The sequence below is a fragment of the Monodon monoceros genome, unplaced genomic scaffold, assembly GCF_005190385.1.
Source record: "Monodon monoceros isolate NGI ecotype Baffin Bay Population unplaced genomic scaffold, NGI_Narwhal_1 Super_Scaffold_18, whole genome shotgun sequence".
Taxonomy (NCBI): domain Eukaryota; kingdom Metazoa; phylum Chordata; class Mammalia; order Artiodactyla; family Monodontidae; genus Monodon; species Monodon monoceros.
In genome coordinates this window covers 37,799,774-37,827,395 of record NW_021703774.1, presented here as the reverse complement: position 1 = coordinate 37,827,395, position 27,622 = coordinate 37,799,774, and the positions used below count along the sequence as shown (strand labels likewise).

Genomic DNA, 27,622 nt, shown 5'->3' with positions numbered 1-27,622 from the left:
GACCCCCAAACTGTTTTAAAAGCCCTGATGAACTTTTGCTGGGAATTAAGAGTACAGAAACAAACATAGGTTTGAAGGTAGAGTCTTCTTTAAATTCCAGTTTATTATCTGGAATTCTGCATTGAACGAAGTCAGTTTGGATAGGCCCATAAACTACCAACAGAGGGCAATGATTTTTAAATGATTATGAAAAGGAAAATGATTCATATTCTTTATCTCTAAGCTTTGATGCAACTGCAGAAGTGGCAACTTACTTATTTTTCTTCTTGAGTTTAGGAGTCCATTATCCTGTGCAAGTTGTTTATTAGAATGTGGGGTGCATTTTCTAACAGAAATAATTTTATGAATAATGACCAACTTCCTAGAGAAGCCCACAAGTCTGTTTAACCCACCAATTATTAAAAGGATGGTGGTGAGGGTCTAACAGCTCTGCAGAAGCTGGTCACCTGGAATTCCAGAGATGCCCTTCTAACCAAAGGACAGGCTGTTCCCTTCTTCAGTTCCTTTTGGTAGCAGGAAGATTAGGTGCACCTGTCGTAGATGTCCCAAAGAGACAGAGATGGGAGGGGGGAGGGGATTGTGACAGATGGCTCTCAAGACCAGGATGCTGTGAGGAGAATGGGGAGCTAGAGAGCCAGTTACATGTCGCAGAGAATAGCCAGGAGCTTAGGACCTGTGGCTTCCTGCTCAACATACTTCTTAGTTCCAGACTCACTCCTTGACCATCTGCTTTCTGTCCCACCAAAGATCCTAGGGGTTGTGATGCCTACTTCCTTTGCCATTGCTCTTAATGTGTTGCTTCTGACTAGGGCTTCCTTCTATCTAGCGTTCATAGAATAGAACAGTCTCTCAATTTCCCTTCTCTCTTGCCTTTTGAGAAACTGTGAATTTTATCCCAAATGCTGAAAGATAGCTGACTAGAAATAAAAAGTATCCTTATTAATGCTTATCCTTCCCTCACTCCATCCCGTGATTACTATTACCACCCTGATCATCTACTCTTTCTCACCTCTCCTCTCTTTTCCTTTTCTTGTCACTTTGATCTGCTGGAGGAAAGTTAAGAAAAGAATAAAGGGAGAAAAGAATAAGAAATAAACCCAGAAAGATGTTCTTGAAATGAAGGGCATAAATTCTTGGGTCGAAAGGGCTTATTGAAAGCCTAGCACAATGGATGAAAACTGAACCACAGCAAAAGGTACATCCTTATGAATTTGCAGAACATTGTGAAAAAAAGAGCTTCTAGAGAGAAAAAAACAGATTCACTGTGAAAGATGAAGGATTTGAATGCTTTTGACTTCTCAACAGCAAGACAATGGGCAATGCTTCCAAAATTCTGCGAGAAATGATTTCTAATCTAGAATTCTACATCCAGACAAGGTATTAACGGAGTACGAGTCAACATATTAGGTCTCAAAGGTTTTGCTCCCTTATAGCCTTTCTCAGAAAGCTATTAGAGGATGTCTTCAACCAACAAAAACAAGTAAACCAAGGCACCAGAAGACACGGGGTGCAGAAATTGAGGGCTCTAACTGGAATAAGTGGAGTGACTTCCCAGGATACTGGAGTGGAGACAGCTGGCATTAGATCAGTTCAGAAGCCTCCAGGGAGGACTTCTTTATGGAAATGGAGTGGATAGACCAACTAATGTGTTTTAATATGTTAAGAAGAAACTTATTTATCTGTGGGAGAGTTTGGAGTCAAATTAGCCACAGGTAAGCTAAGCAAATGAAAAGACAACATCTGTTATTAGAAAACATTGCAGGAAAGGAAAAGTAACCACAGTCATCACATGAAAAGTAATTACATGACTTAGATGTGACTAGCATTCATCTAGTTATAATATAAGCACAGATAATTGTCTCACCAAGATGGTGATATAAATATCCTGGGAGGATGGGGCAATGGGAAAAGGAGTGGGGTTTGAGTATGAGATTGGAAGTAAGGGATGGGGTAGTAGGAGGAAGCTAAATTCTCAGAGGTGGGTGGATGATGCCTGAAACTGGAGCATCAGCACACAGTGATTTGAGCATGATGTTCAGATGTGGCGATCAATAGAAGAGCAATCAGCTAATTGAAAGTGGCTGCTTCTGCAGAACAGGAAATTGAAAAGGAAGAAGGCTGAGAGGACTAAGGATTTAAAAAATGTCTTGGCCATTTAAATGATGTGTATGTATTATAATGTATACAAAAAGAAACACAAAATTTTCTAAAGAGAAATGAAAACTTTTGCTACCCTTCCCCCCAAATTCCATACAGCAATTTCTAATTAAGGGTCAGAGAATACTGTCTTATTTTTCTCTGGGTAGGACCCAGAGCTCTTGGTGTGATACAGTATTAACTCTTAACCACTCAAATAAAGAAACCTGCTCTTATCCAAATCAGCATTTTGCCTTGGCATTCGTAAAGGTCTTCTTACTTCTTTCCCAACTTGGAAGGACCTAACTAATCCACACTGAGAGTCATCCAGGGCATCCTCTTCACTGTGGGGTTCAGTTATGGCCAGTGACACAGCGACGTTACAATCTCCCTCTCTCCCTCCCCATACCACACTCAAATATCTGTTGAAGTCGTAGATGGACTTTAGGTCTTCCCTTCCGGTTAGGTTTTGAGTATTTAAAGGCATAATGCCTCATGTATAGATATCAATAAATAAAATATACACATTCAGAGCATATAACCCTACTTCACATAAAATTAGAGAAGGGACACTGAAAGCAGAATTACCCGTTTTTAATAATAATATTTCATAATAGTAATAATAATTGAATAAGGCCCTCCTGAGGAGCCTTAACCTTCTGAACGCCTCAGAAACAAAGTAGGGTGGGAGCAGCCCTGGGCTGTACATGATGGACGTGGCATCACTGCCTTAACTGTCTGACCAGCACACCGGTGTCTCAGACCTGCACCTGGTTCTCAGATCATGGACAAGAGAGCTATTCTTACTGTATTGATTTGGTGTAACTATTTTTTTAAGCTTAAGATTCAATCAATTTTTGGCAGCCATTCTAAAAAAAGACACCTCTACCCTGCATTCTTGACTTCTGGTTCACTGTGGACTGGAAAACAGAGCTGAGGCAGGAGTGCCATGCAGGCTTGTTGAGTTACGGTCAGACTCACTGGGAACAAGGCTGGTCCTGACCACACTCGGTGGCATTACTGGGCTGGAGGAGCAGCTTCGATCCCGTCTTGTGTGAGGTTATTTCTGAGCTTAGAAGAGCTGTGTCTGCGTTATTCAGGCTTGACGACTTCTGCTTTTCATCTGGTTCCTTTTGTTCAGATTGGCACCACTCCTGGCGCCTTTCCAGAGCTGGCAGTCCTTTTTCCCATCCTTGTTTGCAATTCTTGTTGGGTGGATTCGTGTCCCCGGTTTTCCAGGCAGCCGTGTCCAGTGCTACTGGGCAGATTTAACGGAAGATTTCCTTCCCTTCCTTCTAGAGCTATGCCTTTATTATTTTTCCCTCCCTTAGTCTGTCAGCCAAGCCTGAGTAAGATTATTTGAAAGAAATGATTGGGGTGTATCCATACAATGGGTTATATTCATCAGTAAGAAGGAATAAACTATGGATACATGCAACAGCATGAATGGATCTTGGACATTCTGCTAAGTGGAAAAAGCCAGTCTCAAAAGGTCACATACTGTATTATCCTATTTATATAATGTTCTTGAAATGACATAATTATAAAAAAAGGAGAAGACATTAGTGGTTTCTGGGCGGAGTGATTATAAAGGGGTAGTATAAGGGGATGGCTGTGGTGATGGAACAGTTCTGTATTTTGAATGTGGTACTCAGTACATGAATCTACGCATGTGACACTGTGACACAGAATTATACATACACTTTACGGCAATGTGAATCTTCTGGGTTTTATATTACGCTCTAGTTATATAAGCTGTAACCAGTGAGGAAACTGGCTAAGGGGTACACACATGGAATCTCTCTGTACTATCTTCACAGCTTTCTGTGAATTTATAATTGTTTTAAAATAAAACTTTTTTAAAAAAAATAACTATTGCTATATGCAACAACATGGATAAATCTCAAAATAATTATGCTGAATGAATAAGCCAGTCAGAAAAGGAAACAAAAAAAAAATACAGATAATTAGACTACATCAAATCTAAAAACTTTAATGCTGCAAACCATACCATCAAGGAAGTGAAAAGACAACCGACATGATGTGAGAAAATATTTGCAAATCATGTATCTGATAAAGGATTTATATCCAGAATATGTAAAGAACTCTTATAACTCAATAATAAAAAGACAAACCCAACTGAAAACTGAGCACGGGATTTGAGTGGACATTCTCCAAGAAGACATGCCAATGGTTATTAAGCACATGAAAAGATGTTTAACATCATCAGTCATGTGAGAAATGCAAAGCAAAGCTACAGAGAGATAGCAGTTCACACTCACTAGGATGGCAATAATCAAAAAGACAGATAATAACAAGTGTTGATAAGGTTATGGAGACATTTGGGACCCTCATACCCCACTGGTGGGAATGTAAAATGGTGCAGCTACTTTGGAAAATACTATGGCAGTTCTTCAAAATGTTAAACATAGTTACCGTATAACACAGTAATTTTACTCCAAGAGAATTGAAAACATGTTCATACAAAAACTTGCACGGCAGTGTTCATAGCAGCATCATTCATCAGTGGAAAGGCCCCAATGCCCATGAACTGATGAATGAATGAATGAAATACGGAATATCCATACTATCCATAATATTGTGAACATTAGTCAATGGTAAAAAGGAATAAAGTACTGATGCATGCTACAACATGGATGAACCTTGAAAACGTTATGCTAAGTGAAAGAAGCTACTCATAGGAAGCCACATGTATTATTTAATTTATAAGAAATATCCAGAATAGGGAAGTCGAAAGGGACAGAAAGTGGATTTGCAGTTGCCTAGGATTAGGGGATTAGGGAGGAAATGGGGAATGACTGATAAATGGATATAGGAATTTCTTTTGGGGGGGGGGGCATGAAAATATTCTAAACTTGGATTGTGCTAATGGTTGCACAGCTCTATAAATGTACTAAAAGCCATTGAACTGTACATTTTAAATGAATGTATTTTATGATGTTTAAGAAGAATATATACTGTCTGATTACATTTATATAAAATTCTTGAAAATGCAAGCTAATCTATGGTGACAGAAGACATCAGTTGGTTGGAGATGGGAGGCGGAGGGGGAGGGATTATAAATGCACATGACAAAACTTTTAGCGGTTATGGATATGTTACTATCTATCTGCATTGTGGTGATTGTTTTATGGGTGTATACGTACGTCAAAGCTTATCAAATTGTAGACGTCAACATGTACAGTTCATTGTATGTCAGTAGTAACTCATTTTTGGGCTTCCCTGGTGGCGCAGTGGTTGAGAGTCCGCCTGCCGATGCAGGGGACATGGGTTCGTGCCCCGGTCTGGGAAGATCCCACATGCCGCGGTAGCAGCTGGTCCCGTGAATATATAGTAACTCATTTTTAAAGTCAGGCATAGCAAAAGCATGTGAAATTCACTAATATGACAAATATTTATTGGGTACTCGTATAGTGTTAGCTCCCCCGGCTGCAATGGCAAGGAAAAGCTGAGTCCAGCCTTCAAGCCTAATGTAAGGGCACAGGCAAAGAAAGAAGAATATGATTGCAAAATGGTGTCTATAACACGAGCTCAGTGGAAATACAGATAGTCCCTGAGTTAGGACTTTTCGACTTTACAATGGTGTGAAACCGATATGCCTTCAGTAGGGACTGTACTTCCAATGTTGAATTTTGATCTTCTCCTGGGCTAGTGATATACAGTACGATATGCTCTTGTGATGCTGGGCCGTGGCAGTGAGCGGCAGCACCTACCCAGCCACGCGATCACAAGGATCAACCATTCTGTTTTTCACTTTTAATACAGGATTCAATAAATTACATAAGATATTTAACACTTTATTATAAAACAGGCTTTGTTTTTCACGACTTTGCCCAACTGTAGGCTAATGTTCGTGTTCTGAGCGTGTTTAAGGTAACTAGGCTAAGCTGTGATGTTTGGTAGGTTAGGTGTATTAAATGCATTTTCGACTTACGATATTTCCAATTTATGATGGGCTTATTGGAATGTAACCCTATCGTAAATCGAGGAAGATCTGTATGCCTGGGGAGTTGCAGTCACCCTCACGGGGACAGGTGGAGGGGAGGAATGTTGGGGAGGCTTCCTGGAAGAGGTAGCACTTGAGCTTAGCATTCAAGGGCAAATGGGGGTTACGTGTAGAATGTGGGGTTTTATGATGACGTAACAGTCCTTCTTCATGACACTAATGTAGGCGGAGCAGCAGTAGCATGTAGTAGGTGCTTGTTACATCTCCAGGGGACCTGATTTTATTCTGTTCATATCAAAGCCATGCTTTTTTCCCCAGGAGCCACATCACAGTGAAGTGGATTGTTGTGTTGACATGCACCTTAACAATAAATACAAAGCAAAGATATAACATCCTTCAATGCTGTTGGCAGACTTGCTATTATTTAATTATTTGTGATTACATTTTTAAAGTCTGTTTGCTATGTTGTTTGCTGTGTGAGAACCAGGACTGAGTGGCACATTCCCCATCCTGTCTCTGGCAGGTAGTGTAGTTGGCACATAGCAGGGCTTTAAAAAGATGACTTGCTGATAGGTTTGGATTTGGGCTGGTCCAGAGCACATAAGAACACATTTGACTGATGGCTTCAGGCATGGTTCAAGCTTTTTGTGAAAAAACGTATACAGTGAAGCAGTCCAGCTGTCCTGTCCCCAGCCCCCACTGCTGTCTGTCTCCTACTTCTGGCCCCAGTCATGCCAGCTGCCCCACCCTAGCCCTGCCTCCCACAAGTTTGTCCTAGTGGCCTGGTGTTTGCAGACTCTTTCTTTGGGTCCACTCCCAGAGGCTTCATGGGGTGAGGTTCTTCTGAGAAGGTCAGAAGCATCTGCCAATGGGTGGGCAGCTCTGACCATTGGACTGCTCTGAGCCAGCTGCGCGTTCTTGGGCCCTAGTTCACGGACCACTGATGTGTATTTTTCCTCCGCCTCTCTTCTCTAGCACTTCTGTATGCCACCATCTTCGGGAATGTGACAACCATTTTCCAGCAGATGTATGCCAACACCAACAGGTATCATGAGATGCTCAACAGCGTCCGGGACTTCCTGAAGCTCTACCAGGTTCCCAAGGGACTGAGCGAGCGCGTCATGGATTACATCGTGTCTACCTGGTCCATGTCCAGAGGCATCGACACAGAGAAGGTAAGGAGGCGACAGGCTCAGGTAAACCACTTGTCTCTCGGCTTTCCCAGGGAGACCTGAGGCTCACCTAGGGCAGTGCTTCTCACACCTGACTGTGCATCTGAATTCTCCTGGGTGTAGTTTTGGAATCCCAGGTCCTACCTCCAAAGATTTTGATTGCTTCCAGATCAGCCTTTCTCAAGAACCGGCAATTAAGAGATATTATTTTAGAAATTGGAAAGGCAGGGGTGTCTCCTGGAGAAGAGACGGACTTGCAGTCTAACTGTCTAGGACAGGATTTCCCAGGCTGGTATGCTGATAAGAATCAGGGCCACCCAGGGTGAGATGACCAGTGTTACTGATTTTCCTTTCACCTCGGACTCCAAGATGGTACAGCATTGCTGCTGATCCGCTCTTTATTCAAACTTGCGCTATTTTGTTCATCATGGATTTTTTGCATGAATTTTGATTTTTCAGAGTATTGCCCTAAACTCTGATTTATCTTGATGACTGAGTTTTTAGCATCTCCTTAAATTTTGTGTCCAAGGCTGTTGCCTTACTCTAGTCTTGGCCCTGTTAAAAACAGATTCCCAGCCACAATCCCAGATCTTTGGAATCAGAATTTTGTGGGGAGGAATGGGGTGGAGCGGGGATTGGAAATCTGCATTTTTAACAAATGTCCTATTAGTTAGACGAGCCTGGGAGATACCGACCAAGGGCTTGTGCCTTAATAAGCAGTTGACTTAACCAGAGCATCCCTTAGGCTCCTTTTTAGGCATCAGTTTTCCCACCTGTAAAGTGGAAATGGCAATAAATATCTATCATTCTCCAAGAGTTGCATTATTCTAGATGCATTTCAATAAAGTGAAGAAAATTTAGTGGTACTGGAAAGAATAGAGAAAAGATACAGTGGACTTTCAATTAATCATTTATGAATGATCTCCTTTGTAATATTTTCTATGAGCAAAGATGTAATCCTAGGTTAGTTTTTCTCTGCTTCTCAAGTCTTTTTAATGGCACTTCGCCCTTTAATCACCATTCCTTAAGTACTCAGGGAATACTGATACCTTTCATTGTTAGAAGGAGGCAAACAGAACGATATCACGATTGCAAAAATACCTTATGACACCTTCAAAGCCAAATTCAGCTGCCTTGGGGATCAGCTCTAACCCCTGGCGCCACTGTGCCTGTTGTTTCTGCTCTGCTCTCTCAACCAGGTCCCTGTAGCTTCTGTGGGTGCCTGGCAGCTGATGGAGCAGAAAGGAACTTTGATCTCTCAGCCCTGGGGCTCCCTTTCCCAGGGGCCAGGATGCCTTTGTAAATCTGGTTGTTGGGAAAGAAACCCTTTCCTGCCCTCACTGCAGGTCTGGGCTGGGTGGCTGCCCATGGGAGACAGCACCCATCAGCATTGGCCCTCTCTTCCCCTCCCTGCTATCTCCCTGGAGGGCTCTGGGATTTGCCCCACGTCCTGATCCAGATGGAAGGGGGACTATTGTGACACTCAGTGCAGAGCCCAGCCCAGCCTGGGGCGGCCGCTTTTCCTTGGCAGGCAGCTCCTGGGGAGAAAGCCAGTCCCAAGGTTCTGAGCCCTTCCCTGGTTTCCCTCCCCTCCAATCCAGGTCAGAATGGTCGATGATGACCAGGTGATGTGTGTGCGATAGAAGGGTGGGAGTGCTGGGCAACTCCGGTGTTACCAGTAATTATCTGATGACCTTGAGCATATCATTGGTCCCTCTGAGCCTCAGTTTCCTTGTCTGTGACATGGAAACTAGATAACTTTTAAGAATAAGGCTGACCGCTAAGGCCCTTTTAGCTCTGACCTCCTGGACTTCAAAGCCTCCCTCAGGATGACCTGCTGCTCTGCTGTGATAACAATGTCAGACATGGCAGCTCCCATGCATTGAGCCCTGTCCCGCGACGGGCATCGTACCAGGACTTTCACACAGCAGCTCATGGAATCCTCTGAAGAATTCTATACTCAAGTTAGAAGAAGAAGACTTGGGGAAAGAAGCATAGCTTCAAGTCCACACGACTAGTACATGTGGAAGCCAGGACTTGAATCCAGATCTGCTTGATCCTAAAGCCTGTTCTCGCATCCATGCTTCATCCTAACCCCCCCCTCCTCTCCCCCAGGGAGACTCCATGAACTTCTGTGGTGACAGCTCCTTGGGGCCTTCAGAGCCTCAGAGATCAGCAAGAGTGGTCTCTCCTCAAACCAAGTAGAAGGGCAGGTGGCCCGGGAAGGCTGCGGGGTCTTGAGCTGACACCGCCCCTCAGAGAGAGACGTTCAGGAGCCCCCGCCAGTGTGAAGCCAACAGAAGAATGATGGAGATGCCGATGGCCGTGAGAGTGTAATTTCTCCACTCCAAGTGCCCTCTCCTCTCCACATGTGCTTTCCCGTGGCTCTGGAACAGTGCCCACGAATAAAGCATTATCTCCACACTCTGCCAGCAAAGCCCAGCCCAAGGGAAAGGAAATATTTAAAGGTGAAATCACCTAGAGAACAAATCTTTGTTTCAAACCACGGGGCACAGTTTTGACATGACAAGCAAGTGTTCCCCACTCCCTGGTGTTCTGCTTGGAGAGAAGAGGATCCAACTTAAACCTGCATTTCTACAGCAGTCTTGTTTTACTGAACCTGAAGGAGAAGTACTTAGTGAGCGCTCTGCCTAAGCATTGGCTGTCTGAGTTTTCCTCTGCCTCAGTCAGTCCTCCATCCCCACTCCCAGAGAGCATGCTCACTTCCTTGACATCCTACAGCCCCAGAGCAAGAACGCAGAGGCACATAGAGGACGGGGACCTGCGTTTATTGAGTCCCTTACTGGGGCCAGGTGCTGTCCTGAGGATGTGTACTGGTAGATATATAATTTCATTGAATCCTCATAAGGCAACATTAGCAGCATGCTTTTTTACAGAAGAAACTGAAGTGTAGAGCAGTTAAGTCACTTGGAGAGGAAGGAACTGGGATTTCAACTGTTTGACCTCCTCTTTCCAGTGCAGAGCATGGGGGCATGCAGAAGGGGTGGGATTGGAGCAGAGCTGTCCCGGGCAAGGTGAGATTTGAGCTGGGTTTTGAAGGAGGCTGAGGGACTTCCAAATTCGGAGGTGAGCACCAGATGCAGAGGCAAATGTCCTGTGCTGAGGCGGAGAAGCAGGGGTGGGGAAGTAACCAGCACCCCAAGGAAATGTCTTCACTTAACACGTTTGATTTAATGCCCCCCGCTTTGCTCTCAGCCTAGGACAGGAGAAAGGATTATTTTAGGAACACTCCTGACTTCTCTGGAAAAGTACACTTGAAGGTGTCCTCTTGTGTTACTTCGTGCTTGCTACGTAAGGAGCTATGAATGATTTCTTGCAAAAATTTAGTCCAGAGAAATATTTCTCTCCATAGGAAAGGCTGAGAAATTTTTATTTCTTTGGAATATGAGACCCCCATGGCCTCTTACAGTTCCCATTTTGCCTTGAGTTCCTAGACGCTGAGAGTCAAATTACAAGCCCTTTTGTTTTGGGCAGCTTTATCATATAGAAAGTGATTTGTATCTAAACTGGGCTCTGGAGTCAGACTACCTAGTTGGAGAGCCCAGCTCTGCAGTTTCCTGGCTGTGCAACTTTGAGCAAGTTATTGATCTTTCCTGTACTTCAGTTTCCTCATCTGTAAAATGGTACCGTAGTAGCACTTACATCATAGGGTTTATGTGAGGATTTCAATTAGCTTGAAAACGTAAAATCACAACTCTCCTGACTTTCCCTCTGCTTGCTTTCTTCATAGTTCTCCTTAGCACTTACTGCTAAATGTTACTTATTTTGCTTTTTATTTGCAAATAGCCCTAACCTCTAAATTTTACTTATTTTGCTTCTTATTTGTCCCCTCCCACTAGATAGTAAGTCACACAAAGACAGGGGGTTTTGTTCACGCTACATCCTCAGAGCTTAGAAGGATTCCCGGCATACAATAAGGTATTCCATAGATGTGTGTGAAATGAATGAATGGCTCCAAAGTGCCTAGCAATGCCTGGCATGTAGGAGGTGCTCAGTAAATATTACTTAATATCTTTCTTCAAATCACATCCACCTTCAGTCCATCAACAGACCATGTCAGCTGTATCTTCAGAATACATTCGGAATTTGATTACTTCTCACTGGCTTCCCTGCCAGCATCCCAGTCCAAGTCCCCTCACTGCTCACCTAGACACCTGCAGGAGTGAGCTAACTCGATTCCTGGCTCCACTCCTGCCAGCCTACAGTTGGCCCTCTAACTCCACTCTGGAGCTGCAACGATCGTCTTAAAATATAGAGGATGCCCTGTCACTCCCCTGTTCCAAGTCCTCCAATGTGTCCCCATTACACTCAGAATCATAATCAAGATCTTTTCATAGTTTAAAAGTCTCCACATGCTCTTGTGCTTGACGTTCTCCTGAAACCTCATCTCCCATGCCCACCTTTCCCGTCATTCACACTGGCTATTGCTCAGGTCTCCTCACAACCTTGGCTATTCCGCTGGAATGTTCTTCTTTCATAGGGCTCCTTCTGACACGTTATGTAGATGTCAGCTTAATTGTCACCTCCTCAGAGAGGGCTTCCCGGATTTCCTGTCTAAAGGGTCCCAACATACTCCCAGCCCCCGACTCAGGCCCCTGTCCTGAGCATTTAGCACAGATTTTGGGGTCACTGCGGCTGTCTTGTCCATTGGTGCCTTGAAAAGTATGGTCTAGTCTAGTGGGTGTTGCTTCCGTCCTGCGAAGCAGTGAGCTGGAGGCCACACCGAGGATCCTGACACTTTTTCTCCCCATGCTTGGCCAGGTCCTGCAGATCTGCCCCAAGGACATGAGAGCTGACATCTGCGTGCACCTGAACCGCAAGGTGTTCAAGGAGCACCCGGCCTTCCGGCTGGCCAGCGACGGCTGCCTGCGGGCACTGGCCATGGAGTTCCAGACGGTGCACTGCGCCCCAGGGGACCTCATCTACCATGCGGGAGAGAGTGTCGACAGCCTCTGCTTTGTGGTCTCCGGCTCCCTGGAGGTGATCCAGGATGACGAGGTGGTAGCCATTCTAGGTAGGTGTTGCCTTTGCTGGATAGAAACCTGCTGGTACCTGGGGTTGGTTTAGCTACTGCCTTCAACCAGAAGTGGCTCCACAGGGCAGGACCAATGGTTGGCATCCATACATCTATCCAGCAGATATCTGAGTGACTGTCTTGTGCCAGGCAGTGTTTGAAGCACTTGGGATGTTTCAATGAAAGAAATGGATCTTGTCCTACAGGGGCTCTACTGGGGAGAGGTGAACAAATTAGCAGACATTTGTATACAGTGGAAGGGACATCTAACCCGGGATTCAGGTATTGGGGATGGCTTCCTGGAAGAAATGACATCGAAGTTGAAACCTAAAAAATGAATATGAATTAACATGGTGAAGGGAAGGGACAAAGGAGTATTCTATGCAGAGGGGAAAGCATGTGTGAAATCACCGCAGAGAGAGAGAGAAGTCATGATTCATTTGTACACGTGTGCGTACTCAGTGTGGCTGGAACACGCAGTGTAAGGAGGGGTGTGGTGAGAGATGAGTCTGGGAAGGGAGCTCTGAGCACTAGGCAGATCATGGCAGGCTCTGGAAGCCATGTTAAGGGACTTGGATTTTATTTTGGGGAGCCGATGAAGGGAAGGGAGAGGCATGATCAGATTTGTACTTTAGAAAGATAATTGTAGTTGCAGAGTTAATTGAAGGGGGAAGGCCGGGGTAGGGGGATGAGCCTGGAGACCTGTTATCTAGGGGCAAGTTGGTGGAGCCCCGAACTAATATTTGTGGTGGGCAGAGGGAGAGAAGCAAATGGAGTTGACGTATTTAAGAAGTAGGATCAACAGCACCTGACGATGGTTTGGCTGTGGGGGGAGAGGGAAGTCGATGAGGACTGCAAGATCCCTCACTTGGAAACTTGGGAGGCGGCGTGCCAGGCACTGTAATAGGGAGTGTGGGGGGAGGAGGCCTGACATGGGGGAACGTGGGTATTTGAGCATCAGTGGCCTTTGAGAGATTCATCTGGTTGCCTGAGGCAGCTGCAGAACAGCTCTTTAGTGGGGGCATGCTTACCTCTCTGAGGGGGCAGGCCCTCATAATAATAACCATCATTTATGGTCATCTATTCTGTATCAGGCATTTTACATACAGATTCTCACTTCATCTTTACAGTAACGCTATGAAGTAGTTTTATTATCCCCATTTTGTAGATGAGACACTGACAGCTCAGAGAGGTTGAGGAAGTTTCCCAAGTCTTCACAGCTGATGAGGTCCGTGGAGCCAGCATCCTGGGGTCCCTCTGACTCCAGAACCTCTGCTCTGATCTATTTAGCATCACTTCATTCCCAGTGTTAGTATGTAGTTTGCTGGCCCGTTCAGTTGCCAGACACTGCTAGACATTGTGGGCTTCTTTTTTTTTTTTTTTTTTTAATCTTTGGGTGTGCTTTCTTAGGAAACTGAGGCAGGGAGACGTTGTTAAACTGAAGTTAGACTTGAGATTCAAACCGAGTATCAAGACATAGATACTATTTCTTTTCTAAAGCCTAAACTTTGTTTCTGCTTGATTTGAGAGTATATGATATGCAGCCTCTTTTCTCCCCTGACCCTGAGCCAACTTGCCCTCTTGATCATATTCTACTCAGGTTAACCCAAGGATGCTTTGTATTCCTTCAGTGTGTGCTGACAGATGGTGGGAGGGAGGCTGGGATAGAGATTCAGTGGGGGATGGAGGCTGAAACTGTTTGTCGAAATAAGTTTTGGATTCCTAGTGTCCACTGAACTCTACAGACAGGATTATTATTCTGTTCCTTGCCTTTCTCATCCACAGAGACATGAGATTTGACTGTGTGTAAGGAACAGCACACATTAAGGGCAAAGCCATTGCTTTAGTATCACTGCAGGGAAAGGATCTCTACCTTTAATACTATCAGTGTCCCCAATAAAGAGGACTTTCCTTTAGCGATGGCTCTCTCAGGACATTTGCCTGGCTGGGAAGAAGAGTCACTAGTGACTAGTGGGCTTTCCTTATTTGAATTTGAATTTGATCCTTTGGTGTAGGGCATCTTTCACCCATTCCCTTCACTGATAACTCACCATATGCCTTTCCAAGGAGTCTAGCCTCAGACCAGTGCCATCTAGCCTCAGCAGCCAGGGCTTGGTTCAATTTTGATTTATTTGGTCAATTGACTACTTCTCCAAGTCCAGCCCTCCGCCTCGGGCCCTCCTGGGCATCCTGCCAGCTCTAGCCAGCAGCGTGAATGGGGCCTCTGAAATAGCTCAGCAGCTTCAGATTCAAAGTGGTTGCTGCCCTCAAGCTGTCCAGACTTGAAAAAGCAGGTATCCCCAGGAGCCAGATTGGGTCCAGAAAGTAGGTCCAAGCTTGACGTCCTAAAGAATCTTTGACATTTCAAGAGACTCTTATTCTTTAAAAGGACAACACAGGCCCTTTGAATGAACTTGACCTCTGGGCCAAGAGGTGTAAGACAGTCCACGCTCTCTTTCCCTTGGAAACTTCAGAGTTTTGTTATTTTCCTCTAATTAGAGTACCTCCTGCTCAATGAACTGAAATCAGTTAGTTCTTGTAGAGAGGGTTTAAGCATCCAATAGCTATTAGAACTAGATCTTTAGTGTCCTTTGATGCCTTTCAGTTCAATCCAACTGAAATTTATTGAGGCAACTGTCACAGAGGTGGGGAATGCATCACTGGATCAAATATGAGCCCAGCCTTCAAGGAGCTGCTGCAAGGAGTTCCTCAAGGAGGAGACTGACATTATTTAAAAGGCACCAGTCACACTGCTTGGCAACTGTTACCACAGAGAGAATACAGGTGCTTCTAGAAGGTTATAGGACATGTAACTATTGAGCAGCTACTGTGTACCCAGTGCTCCAGTGAGAACAGCCAGGGAATCCTTAGTTACCATAAAACAGGAGGCTTTTGGAGAAAGCCCAGAACTCATCCATCTCGTTCCTTTGGTCTCTAGTCTCTTGTTATCAGTTCACTCATTTACACTCTGCTCATTTGTTTCCTCCTTCCAGTTCTAACATTCCACCCCCATTCTCTGTTTCATTTTAGCACAGACTCCAAAAATGAGGAAAAGGGTCAGGACTCATAACTGAGTGTGTTCAGTATGTGTTAAAAATAAAACCCTTTCTAATAAAAGTTTTCTAGAAAAGTGTTTTTCAGACTTTCTTGACTCAATGTATACTGTATTATGAACTAATAAACACATGTGCACACACACAATTATACATAAAACTCAGCACTGAACTCTTGCTGCATGAAATGCAACCTCGTGTTTTCTACTAGATTCTATTCACTTTCATTTAAAAAGAAATTGACTGTCATGACCCACTAAATTACTTACTTGACCTGCTGTCAGCCCGCAGTTTAAAAACATGGTTCCACAAACACAGACGATCTCTCTCCTGGATTGAAAGCTATGCCGTCCCCTGAGGACAGAGAATATACTAGATGATCTCTTGTGTTCTCCTTTCCCTCTGAGGTTCTCTGCCTGATTTTTGAGGTGATACCCTCCTAATCTCCTTTTGGAATTCTCTTAGAAATCACTTCGTGGCTTCTCTAATTTAGTTTCTTGGCTCTTTGAAATAAATTCAAGCCTTTAGCCTGTGCATTTTATTCATTAGATTGTTTTTTTTTTTTTTTTTTTTTTTTTTTTTTGGTACGCGGGCCTCTCACTTTTTTGGCCTCTCCCGTTGCGGAGCACAGGCTCCTGACGCGCAGGCTCAGCGGCCATGGCTCACGGGCCCAGCCGCTCCGCGGCATGTGGGATCTTCCCGGACCGGGGCATGAACCCGTGTCCCCTGCATCGGCAGGCGGACTCTCAACCGCTGTGCCACCAGGGAAGCCCTAGATTTTTTTAAAAGTAATCTTCTTCTAGTTTTTCATAGATATCAGAATAAAAAGTCACAGGTCCTCATTCTGTCCCTGCCCCAGTGGTACTCTTAGCACCTGCAAGTAAGTTGTTATCTCAGTTCTGTGTTAGTTGACCAATGTAAATGAGGGATGAGCTTTCATCAGGGCTCAGCTTGAGTGTGATCCGTCTCTCTGTGTTTCCATCTTATAAGTGCAGTGTTTAAATGCTCCTGTTTCGCTGTGATTTAGAATCCCTGTAGTAACTTTTATGCGTTTTGCATTTTAATACTTAATTTATATTTTAATCTCAGATCATCTTGTATCTTTTTGTTTTGGTTTGGTTCATCGTCTTGGGCAAGACAGGTGTTTTCGTTGCCAGGCTACACTGAGTAGTGGAAAGAGCCCTGGACCTGGGACTGGAGATGTAACTGTAACCCCGGTTCTGTACTAACTCCCTGCAGGAGTTGCCACTAACTGGTTAAGTCTCCAAGGCCTCCTGTGGTTCTGCTAAGACCATCACACTGCCGCAATTGCATGTTTACTCATCTGTCGCCTATGAGCTGAGGTCCTTTGGTTTCATATCTCTGGCATGGCCCAGCACATGGAAGGTACTGGAGGCTGTTTGCTGAATTGAGCTGAATTGAATTGAAAGGCAGAGGCTGGGCTGTGAAGGGCCCCATGGTCCAGAATAAGGGGCTGGACTTCATCTTGGGGGGATGAGGGGCCCAGAGAGGGTTTTAAACATGGGAGTGACATGAAGATTTGGGTTCCACAAATATCGAGGCATGGAGGCTAACAGGGAGGCTCAGGTGAGAAATCATGAGGGCCTGAGTGAGGTGGTGGAAGGGAGATGGGGAAGAAGAGCCAGAGAGAGCGGGAGAGGGGGAACCTCCAGGATATGGAGCTGAGAACCCTGAAGGGCAGCAGTGGGACGTGGGCTGGAGAGGCAGATCTGGGCTAGCCTGTTGACGTTTCTAAATGTGAGCCTGAGGAACTAGGTAGTGGGAAACCACCAAGGGTGGTGAGTAAAGTATGACACTGTTAGAGCTGTGATTTGCAAAAATTAATGAATGTGACATAGAGGCAAGGAGACCATTAGGTGACTGCGGCTTATAGTAAGGATGAAAGGTGTTATGGTGTGGGCAGGAGGAGCCGAGACAGGAGTCGGGCTGCCAAATAAAACACAGATATCCAGTTAAATTTGAATTTCATATAAACAAAGAATAATTTTTAGCTGAAGTATTTCCTAAATATTGATGGGGCATGTGTTTGCTAAAATGTACCCATTTATCTGAAATTCAGATTTAACTGGGTGACCTGTATTTGCTGAAGCTGGCATGGAAGGGTCAGGTGGCTGAGACATTCTGGGAGGAGAGTCTGAAAGGTTGTAAATAATAGGATGTGGGGGGCAGATACAGGGAGGTGAGAGGGGACTGACCCCCGGTGGGTGGAGAGATGGAGGCACCGGCAACAAAAGAAACCAGTCAGGAGGAAGAGGTGGTGGTGAGAGGGAAAGGTGATGAGCTCGGTTTGACTTGTTGCGTTTAAAGGCCAGTGGGGTATCCAAGTGGAGTGTTTAACAGCTACTCAGAAAGGCAGGTCTGGAACTGGGGAAAGAAGCCAGGGCTCAAGACAGAGATTTAGGATTCAGAGGAAAGAATAGGAACCTGGGGAGAAAAAATAGGTGCAGAGTTAATAGAGCTTTCTAAAGGAAATTCTCATAACTTTAGAGCCCAGACAGAGGGTACTGGTTAAATCAAAAAATATGGTAAATCAGGGCAGTTGTTATGATGATGGTATAAGAAGTTTGATTGGAATGCAAAATGTTTCAAATATAATGTTAAGTGGAGAAAAAAGCAGAATATATAACTGTATATGCAGTAGCTGTAACTACATAAAAATGCATATGAGTGGAAGAAAGATGGAAAGTGTACCAACACGTTAACTGAAGCTTTCCGCATGGTGGTCTTAAGAGCCAATATTTTCTACTTTTTCAATATATTTCATTTATTTTATACAATGCACACATATCCTTTTATAAACAAAAGGGGAAAAATCAAGTCAATTTTGAATTCTTATCTGTAGCCATCCTGGAAAATTATCACCTGCTTTCAGTGGAAGATTTGTGATCTGTTCACTTAGTGGAGAGACATTTGGCTAATTTAATTTTATCTAACTGCAGTTGTGAAGAACAGAAGGAGAATTGTCATGATGTTTCCAAGCCACTGCTTTAATGTAACCATTTATGTGTGGGCCCCCCTTCAGATAGCTATGCCAACATTGTTTCCTCAGACTCAGTATAGTCTCCACGAGGAAGGCTGGTGACCCATATTGGGGTGAAATTTTAATTCCTTTAAGGAGAGCATTTGTATCATAGGGTAATTTCTAACATCCATCATTTTTATTTCTTCTTTTTAAATAGGTCCATAAATTTTCAGCTCAGCATTAAGCTGGATCAGAGGGAATTACAGGAGTTTTTCTGAGCAGGTCAGCAAATTCCTTCTGGAGCCAGGCTGACAATGTAGCCACCTGAGGACACCAAGGTTCTTGCACTTGGACTGGGGGCCAGTCCTGTCCTCAAAGTCATCCATCCTAAGTCATTCATAGTCTTTCAAATCCTGTCCCACCTTACATTATTCCACTCAGACCCATCTTTTCATTGATCTGTTGATTAGTTCATTCCATAAAAATGCCAGGTGTAGTGCTGGGTCTTGGAGATACAACAGTGAACCAAACATACACTCCTGGCATAGAACTAACAGTCTCACCAGGGAAACAGACAAGTGAATATGCAGTTTCACGTATAAAATAGAGTGCCAAGAGTTGTAATAAGAGTACGAACAGGATGCTATGGGAGCTTATAAGAGAGGCATCTAATTCAGCCCAGCCAGAAGAAATCAAGGAAGGCTTCCTGACAGAGGTGGCATCTGAGCTGAGACTTCCATGATGAACCGAATTCCACCAGGTGCGTGAGAGCGGGGTGTTCTGAGCGTAGGGGATTAAAGAGAGAGTGTTCCCTGGCAGAGGGGCAGCATCTGCAAAGACTTTAAAAGAGAAGAGTCACAAAATCGCATTTGTGTTTAGAAAGATCATCCTGGCTGCTGTGAAGAGAATGGGTAGCAGGCAGGGAGACCAGTGAGGAGGATGCTGAGCGAAGAGAGAGGCCTGAACTGACTTAACAACAGTGGGAATGGAGAAAAGTAGACAGATCCAAGAGATATCTGATAAATAAAATTATCAGAGCTTGGTCATTTATTGAATATGGAGACAAGCAAGAGGGTAGAGTCTGCAGTGACTTGGACAACTTTCACAGGGAGGAGAAACACTGGAGGATGGGCAGGTTTCCCTGGGAGCAGGACCAGTTCCAGTTTTGAATCTGTGGATTTGAGCTAAGTGCAAGTATCCAGTGGGAGATTCTATGGACTCGGAAGAGAGATCGAAGCTCGAGGTATAAACCTGGGGATCACTGAGATCCGGGTGACAACTGAAGCTAAGGGAGAGGCTAAGAAAACTCGAGGAGAGAGAGGAGGGTAAGAAGCAACAAGGTCTAGAGCAGAGTCCCAAGGAATACCAGTTAATATAGGACACATGTAGGAGTCCTAGATGGACCGCCATCAGAGGGGGAGAGACCAGGAGAGTGGGATGTCACAGAAGCCAAGGAGGGGCAGAAAAGGGCATTCTCAAATGCTACAGAACCACATTTCAGTGACTAGAAGATGCCATGGATGATAAGACACACCAGTATTCTATGGCCCACTGAGAAACAATGCTGCCAGTTAAACTGTGACATATCATCGATTGTAAGGGATCTTCTGATTTCAGAGATAAAAAATGCTAAACAACTTAAGTATATCTTAGAATCAAAGAGCTTTAATATGTTGAGGACTAAAAACTATCTTTTAGGCTGTTAACAGGAAAAGAGTTATTGACCACGGTGAGAGTAATGTTGAGTATAGGGTCAGAAGCAAGATTAGAGGAGCTTGAGAAATGAAGAGGGTGGGAGTTGGGTTCAGGGGTGCTTCATAATTTGCATACATCTCTCCCAGAGCTCTGAACCAAGAGAGAGATAATAAGTAAGATGGGTACCAGTCAAACTATCACCTTTTATTTTTGTGATAAAACTAATATCAGAGAATATGCATTATATTTGCATCCAAGAAGGCTTCCCAATATTAAGCCCCAGGATTAGACCCACCCTTGTGTTGCTGACCAGCACAAGCCTACCCCTGTGAGGGTCTGCCCTGTATGTCTGGTGGCAGGAGGGACAGAGAGAACAAGCTCCTGGCAGGCAGATCCCAAGGAGAGCGAAGGGGCTGGCCTGCACACATGCAGGGTCTCCTCCCAAACTCATTAATCAGATGAGGGCACGAGGGAGGCCAGGAGTGTGGTGCACCTGAAGCTGTCTTCTGGGCAGAAAACATCAGGAATGGAACAAATCATTCCCCCCTTGATAGTCAGAGCATGGAGGCAGTGTAAATAACACAGCCAAGAAATTGAGCCCTGAAAGAAAGGAGAACATAGCCCAAACCAGCTCTCTTCATTCCTGACCATCCAGCTTTCCCCCTGCTGTTTGAAGGGATTTCCCTTCTCTTTCATGTATCTGAATTCTCTTGCCTCACTGTAGAAGGCTAGCCCCGTTCCCTTTTTCTCTATGAAATCTCTCTAGTTCTGCCCAGACTAGCCTCCCACATACCTTGGTATTACATTTTTGTTTGTTTTAACTTCACTGTTACATACATGTAAGTTTTGTCTCATATTGTAAGCCCCTTGAATGCAGAGATGATGTCCTATCTTTTTGTTCTATCTCCCTTAATTGCTGGAACATTGCCTGGTCCATAATAGGTCAGGCCAAATTGCTGAACTGGTTTGAATTGTGTACAGAAGGGTGGTGAGACGTAACCCCACCTTTGGGAACTCCCAATCTCATAGCTGCCTGGGAGAATCAGGGGCAGTTCACATGGCACCTGGTGTATGACGTTACAGATTCTCGTGTGGGTTTCGTTAACCAGATATGTGGCTGAACCACAGCATGGCCCCATCCCTAATACAGAGATGGTTTGCAGAAGAGCAGAACAATTGTTCTCCTTTGTACCAACTTCAAAAGAAAACAAATGTTTCTTGAACGTCTCTGAACTCTCCTACAAAGCCTAACATGAGACCAAACCTTTCTAGAAGGAGACGCCCCTCTGAGAAGTGGGGTGAACTGCACACCTGGAGCCACGCCTCCTGAGCATCTCCAGTCCCTGCTTTCTCTGTCAACAAAAAAAATCCAGTAAAACATGTTGGCTCAGCACCTGACATCACAACACAATCCGATACGATCTGGCACTTAAAGCTAAGGCTTTATTCCTAGTAGTAGATCTTCATGGCTTGGATGGGAAGGCAAAGGGATGAGATTTCCACCATGTCTGTCTGTCTTTGATGTACATTCTCATGTCTCTAAACTACAGCAGATGAAGCAGAGGTCACAGACTGCCAACAGCTTTTTTTTTTTCCAGTGAGAACAAGAAGGGCTTGGTGGTTTCACTACAGATAAGAGGAGGCAAAATTTATGAGGTGTCAGAACTCTGCTTAGCTACTGTCCCCCATGGTCTCAGATAATGCAAGGGAAATGTCCATAAGCGCATGCGGGAGAGTTAACTATTCCAAAATTAGCTTGAAAGCCTGGACTTTAGCACCTTTGGGGCGAGGTACATGGTGGATGCCTGAAGCGGGGTCCCTGGCCAGTGCCTGGCCTCATGCACAGGGACCCCTCAGCAGATCCTGGTTCCCTGTCCATAGTCAGGGCTGGTGTGGGAGGTGGGTGGGTACCACCAAGGTGTTTAGCTCAAGTCGTTGTAGCTTTTTCTCTGAATGTGCTGCCAGAGCCTCCATCGTCATGTCCATCCGATTCTTCAGAGGTGCAGAAGCCCATGCTTTTTCCTGGAGCAGGTGAAGAAATCAGATGTGTGTATATCTGCCCCCGCAGAACCCAACACACTGTACTGCCCCAGTGGACCGTGGACTTCTGAATTGGCTAGGATGTGGATTCAGCTGCTCCAGCAAAAACCCGAAATAATAGAAGCTTACACAAGACAGAAACTTGTTTTTCTCTCACGGAGCCAGCTGTCCAGGCATAGAGGGCTGGAGTGGTGACTTCATGGTGTCAGGCACCCAACCTCCTTCTAGCCTGTTGCTTCATCCTAACGAGGTTGTCACCTTGGTTTCCTGGTCCAAGAGAGCTCACATCCTGTTCCAGCCAGGAGGAAGCGGGGAGAGGGGAAGGACAGGGCATGACCCTAGAGGTGGCACACATCCCTCTGCACCCCTCCCCTTTACCAGAGCTCAGACAAATGGCCACATTTAGCTGTAGTGCAGTCTTTCTTCTGGTCATCTTTGTGCCCAGCTATAAGGCATGGGTTTTATTTCCATAAGAGGAGAGAATTGGTTCTGGGGAACATGTGGATTCCTAGGCCATGGCTCCTTAAGGTCAAGGCTGTCCCTCATCTATCCTCTTTCCCATCACCTAGCATGGTGCCCGCCCCAGGTAGAGCTCCCTAAATGTTGACTGAAGAGGAGGCTGCTTGAGAGAGGGGATGCAGAAGACAACGCACTGGGAGCATTTCGTGGCCTCTCCCAATGTGGAGGCTGCATGGCAGTGGGGGGAAAGCCGGTGGGTCACGGACAATCATTTAAACCTCTCTGGAGCTCTCTCTTCTCTTTCAAACGGGGCTGATGATCCCTGTGGGATTTGCCTCCCAGGGCTGTTATAGAGGACTCTTCTTTCATTGTGACTACTAGTTTTTGAGCACCTACTCTGTTCCAAGCACAGTGCTAAGTGCTTTGTTCACATTATTTCATGTAAGCCTTAAAACCGCCCTGTGAGGCGGATATTATTACCCACATTTTCTAGCTGAGTGAATTGAGACTGGGAGAGGTTAGTAAGATGCCTAGTGCCTTTGCTTTGTTTATGCATCCAACAACCATTGAACGCCAGCTGTGTGCCCAAGACCCTGCTGGGGACCCGGCAATGACAGGGATGAAGAGTGTTTGCAGAGTGCAGGGGCACACGTAATGGGGAGCTGCTCTGGTCAAGGGTCAGAGAGGAGGTGTGGGTGTAGTTCGAGGCATGAGAAGGAGTTATCCAGACCAAGGAGCAGGGCGGAATGTCTGAGGCTGTGCTGAGACGGCCCGGAGGTGAGCCGGGAGCCGGACTTGGAGGGAATCTGAGAACCCACTGTGACTAGAGGCAGAGAGTGAGGGGGAGGGGCTGGCAGGGGCTGCTCCAGCACCCAGCAAGGCGGACCTGAGCTTGAAGCCAGCTTGTCTGGCCCTGAAGCCTGTGTTGAGAGCCTCATCCTCCTCAACTATCCAGTTCAGTGGGCGTGCACAGTCTGCTCAGGACTTGCCTGGAGGGTTTAATCCAGCTTCTTTGTTATGTCCCATAAGCAGAATTATCCCAAGGGCCAGGAGAGAGAATGGCTCTCCCTCAGAGCCTCCCTCGACTATGCCAGGATCTCTGCAGCCACATTTCACCGTCCTGATGCAGTGAGTGACAAGGCCCCTCTAGTCTCGAGATGGCTTGAGGGCAGAGGACTTCCTGATGCCCCAGAGAGGAGGAATAAAGGCACTAGGGATGGCCCTCACTGCAGTCTATATTCCTGGCACCTCTCTCAGCACCCTGGGTGGAGCTCCGAGCAGCGTTGGTATCACATGCTCACTGTAGAGCCTGGAAGGTGCTTAGATGAGTTTGCAGCTGAATGAGGAGACCAGGCATTTTCGTCAAAGGATTACAAAATATACTGTCCACGCTCATCCCTGCAGGCAAGTGAAGGAGCAGATCATCCAAAACCTGGAGAACCCAGAGGCTTCCGAATGGCCTTCAGTCCTGCTAAAGGGACATATCCTGTGCCTCGGGGCCTTTGCACATGCTGTTCCCTCTCCCTGGAATCATCTGTGCTATGTTTTTATGCTGATCCGCTGGAACTCATCCTTTAGGTCTCAGCTCAGACGCCACGTCTTCCTGGAAGCCTGAGCTTGAGCCGGATACCCCTCCCGTACTCTCCGCATCATAGCCCCTAACATGTTAGAATCACCTGAGTCTCTCTGAACTCCACTGCATCTGTCATCCCACTGCTATACCTCAGCACCCAGAGCAGCGGCTGCCAAGAGCTGCGTGAGTAACCGAATCAGTTCTTTGTCAGTGGTGTGGGCCTAGAAATGGCTGATGATTTTAGCAGTATATGATGACTTTAACTGCAGAATTACGTTTTGCTTAATACAGGATACCACTGTGAGTGGTCTTTAGAAGAGGACATGATAGGGAGTAGTGAAGAGAAGCAGCTGGAGTTTCATGTTTGCTCTGACCCCTCTGGTCCGCCAAGCTCACTCACAGCCAGTCTTTTAAAAACGGGGCTTTTTCTGGAGTGTTCTAAACTCGGTTGTCCGTTTTTGCAACTCTTTAATATTCAGTAGGCTGTGGATCTTCTCAGGTCCCCAGCACCTCTTGAATTGTCCCCAATCACCCCTCTTAACCCTCCCAACGCCCCCCCCCACTCCCATCTTCCTTCCCGCTTCAGCCTCTGCAAGTGGCTGTTGCAGCCTCTGCCCTTCATGACGCCAAATTGTCTACAGGGTGTTTGTTTCCTCCTGTGCTGGACTCCTTGCAAAGATCTCCCCTCCCTCTCTCCTGGTGCCACCTTATCCCTATGTCCCAACTCCCACCTCTGTTTTGGGAATGTTCCTCAGCCCCACGTTTGTACCCAGAGGGCTGTTTATGTCTGTGGCAAAAGTGGAGGCTCAGTAAAGAAAGCTGCGTATAATTGGCGGTGGGAGGGCAGGAGGATTAATTATCACAGGGATGTTTGCTTGGAGTTTTAATGAGACTGCCTTTCCTTTATTCCCCCTCCCTTTTTTTCCTTTTTCTTTTCCCCCCAGCTCAGAATATCCACTTAGAATGTCTTTTAGAATCTTAGAACCTTAGGTTTTAACATTCTGCACCCAGCGCCTCAGTGTAATAAATAAATCAAAAAGCTGAGGGTCTCAAGAAGTTTGATTGCCAAGCGCATTTGGGTACCTTTTGTTCTTCGGCGAACGATCATTTCACACTAGGGAACAAGAGATGAATGTGGTTACAGAGTTTGTCCTGGCCTCCGATTCGTAACCCTGACCTGGTAAGTCATTATTCCAGCGATGTGTGTAACTTACAAGCAGCCTGCCAAATGCTCTATGTCCTTCCCTTTGACAGTTTTCCCAAGTTATATGTGTCATAACTTTATTTCTTATTTGCCAGAATAGTCTTGGGTTTGTTTTGAATCTGACAGGTCCTCTGACACCACATTCTTAAATCTCACTAACAGGTCATTTATACCAAAAAGGCTGCCTTGACAGCAAGAAAGATTGTATGATTTTCAATTTGGGTTGAAAATCAAATGCAACTTATGACAACACTGAGACTTCCTAGACCCTACAAGTTAATCATGATGATCTTACCTTGAATTACCTTTTCTAGTAGGAACTAGTCTCCATTTATTGTTTCTGTCAAAACCTTTGATTGGAATATTGTCATTTCTAAAGATGCACTGATTTATTTCCTGGAGTGTTTCAAATACAACATGTTTGCCCTTTGTTGTATGCGGTAGATATGCTCCTGAAGAGTTGTTTATAAACTGAATTTTTAAAGGTAAACTCATATGTTAAATGCACATGAGGGGCTATTATTTTACTTTATGGGTTCTTTTATAATTAGAAAGACTACTCCTAATTCATTTGCGAATGTTCACATATTGGGCTTTGTTTAAATGAAGTAATATTTTTTCTGATTACAAAATATTACACTTTAATTGAGTAAAAGCATAAATAAGGAAAATCACAATTTGTAAATCCACCTCCCCATCCCCAGGTAGCACAGTTAATATTTTGATATATTTCCATTGAGTCTTTTTTTATGTCCATTCTTATGACATGGGAACATAATGACTACATTGCTAACTGACCCACATTTCCCCACTTCATGTCTTCAAAAATTTTCCTCATATTTTTTTTCTGTAGCGTTTTTTTTCAACTTTATTTATTTTTTTATACAGCAGGTTCTTATTAGTCATCCATTTTATACATATTACTGTATACATGTCAATCCCAATCTCCCAGTTCATCACACTACCATCCCCCCCCCGCCACTTTCACCCCTTAGTGTCTATACGTTTGTTCTCTACCTCTGTGTCTCAATTTCTGCCCTGCAAACCGGTTCATCGGTACTATTTTTCTAGGTTCCACATATATACGTTAATATACAATATTTGTTTTTCTCTTTCTGACTTACTTTACTCTGTATGACGGTCTCTAAATCCATCCAAGTCTCTACAAATGACTCAGTTTTGTTCCTTTTTATGGCTGAGTAATATTCCATTGTATATATGTACCACATCTTCTTTATCCATTTGCCAGTTGATGGGCATTTAGGTTGCTTCCATGACCTGACTATTGTAAATAGCGCTGCAATGAATATTGGGGTGCATGTATCTTTTTGAATTATGGTATTTGCTGTATGCCCAGTAGTGGGATTGCTGGGTCATATGGTAATTCTATTTTTAGTTTTTTCAAGAACCTCCATATTGTTCTCCATAGTGGCTGTAGCAACTTACATTCCCAGCAACAGCGCAAGAGGGTTCCCTTTTCTCCACACCCTCTCCAGCATTTGTTGTTTGTAGATTTTCTGATGATGCCCATTCTAACCGGAGTGAGGCGATGCCTCATTGTAGTTTTGATTTGCACTTCTCTAATAATTAGTGATGTTCAGCAGCTTTTCTTGTGTTTCTTCGCCATCTGTATGTCTTCTTTGGAGAAATGTCTATTTAGGTCTTCTGCCCATTTTTGGATTGGCTTGTTTGTTTTTTTAATATTGAGCTGCATGAGCTGTTTATATATTTTGGAGATTAATCCTTTGTCCGTTGATTCATTTGCAAATATTTTCTCCCATTCTGAGGGTTGTTTTTTCGTCTTGTTTATAGTTTCCTTTGCTGTGCAAAAGCTTTTAAGTTTCATTAGGTCCCATTTGTTTATTTTTGTTTTTATTTCCATTACTCTAGGAGGTGGATCAAAAAAGATCTTGCTGTGATTTATCTCATAGAGTGTTCTTCTTATGTTTTCCTCTAAAAGTTTTAAAGTGTCCGGTCTTACATTTAGGTCTGTAATCCATTTTGAATTTATTTTTGTGTATGGTGTTAGGGAGTGTTCTAATTTCATTATTTTACATGCAGCTGTCCAGTTTTCCCAGCACCATTTATTGAAGAGACTGTCTTTTCTGCATTGTATTTCCTTGCCTCCTTTGTCATAGATTAGTTGGCCATAGGTGCATGGGTTTACCTCTGGGCTTTCTATCCTGTTCCATTGATCTCTATTTCTGTTTTTGTGCCAGTACCATATTGTCTTGATTACTGTAGCTTTGTAGTATAGTCTGAAGTCAGGGAGTCTGATTCCTCCAGCTCTGTTTTTTTCCCTCAT

The 27,622-nt window shown here is 44.7% G+C and overlaps 1 protein-coding gene across 2 annotated transcripts in view; it reads left to right on the top strand.

Annotated features, from left to right (window-relative positions):
- KCNH1 (potassium voltage-gated channel subfamily H member 1) overlaps positions 1-27,622 on the top strand; it is a 408,422-nt gene that overhangs the window by 284,359 nt on the left and 96,441 nt on the right. For both annotated transcript variants that reach the window (XM_029229182.1, XM_029229181.1), the window contains exons 8-9: positions 7,079-7,278; positions 12,058-12,310. In XM_029229182.1, the coding sequence (XP_029085015.1) occupies positions 7,079-7,278; positions 12,058-12,310 (453 nt within the window). The remainder of the gene's footprint in view (positions 1-7,078; positions 7,279-12,057; positions 12,311-27,622) is intronic.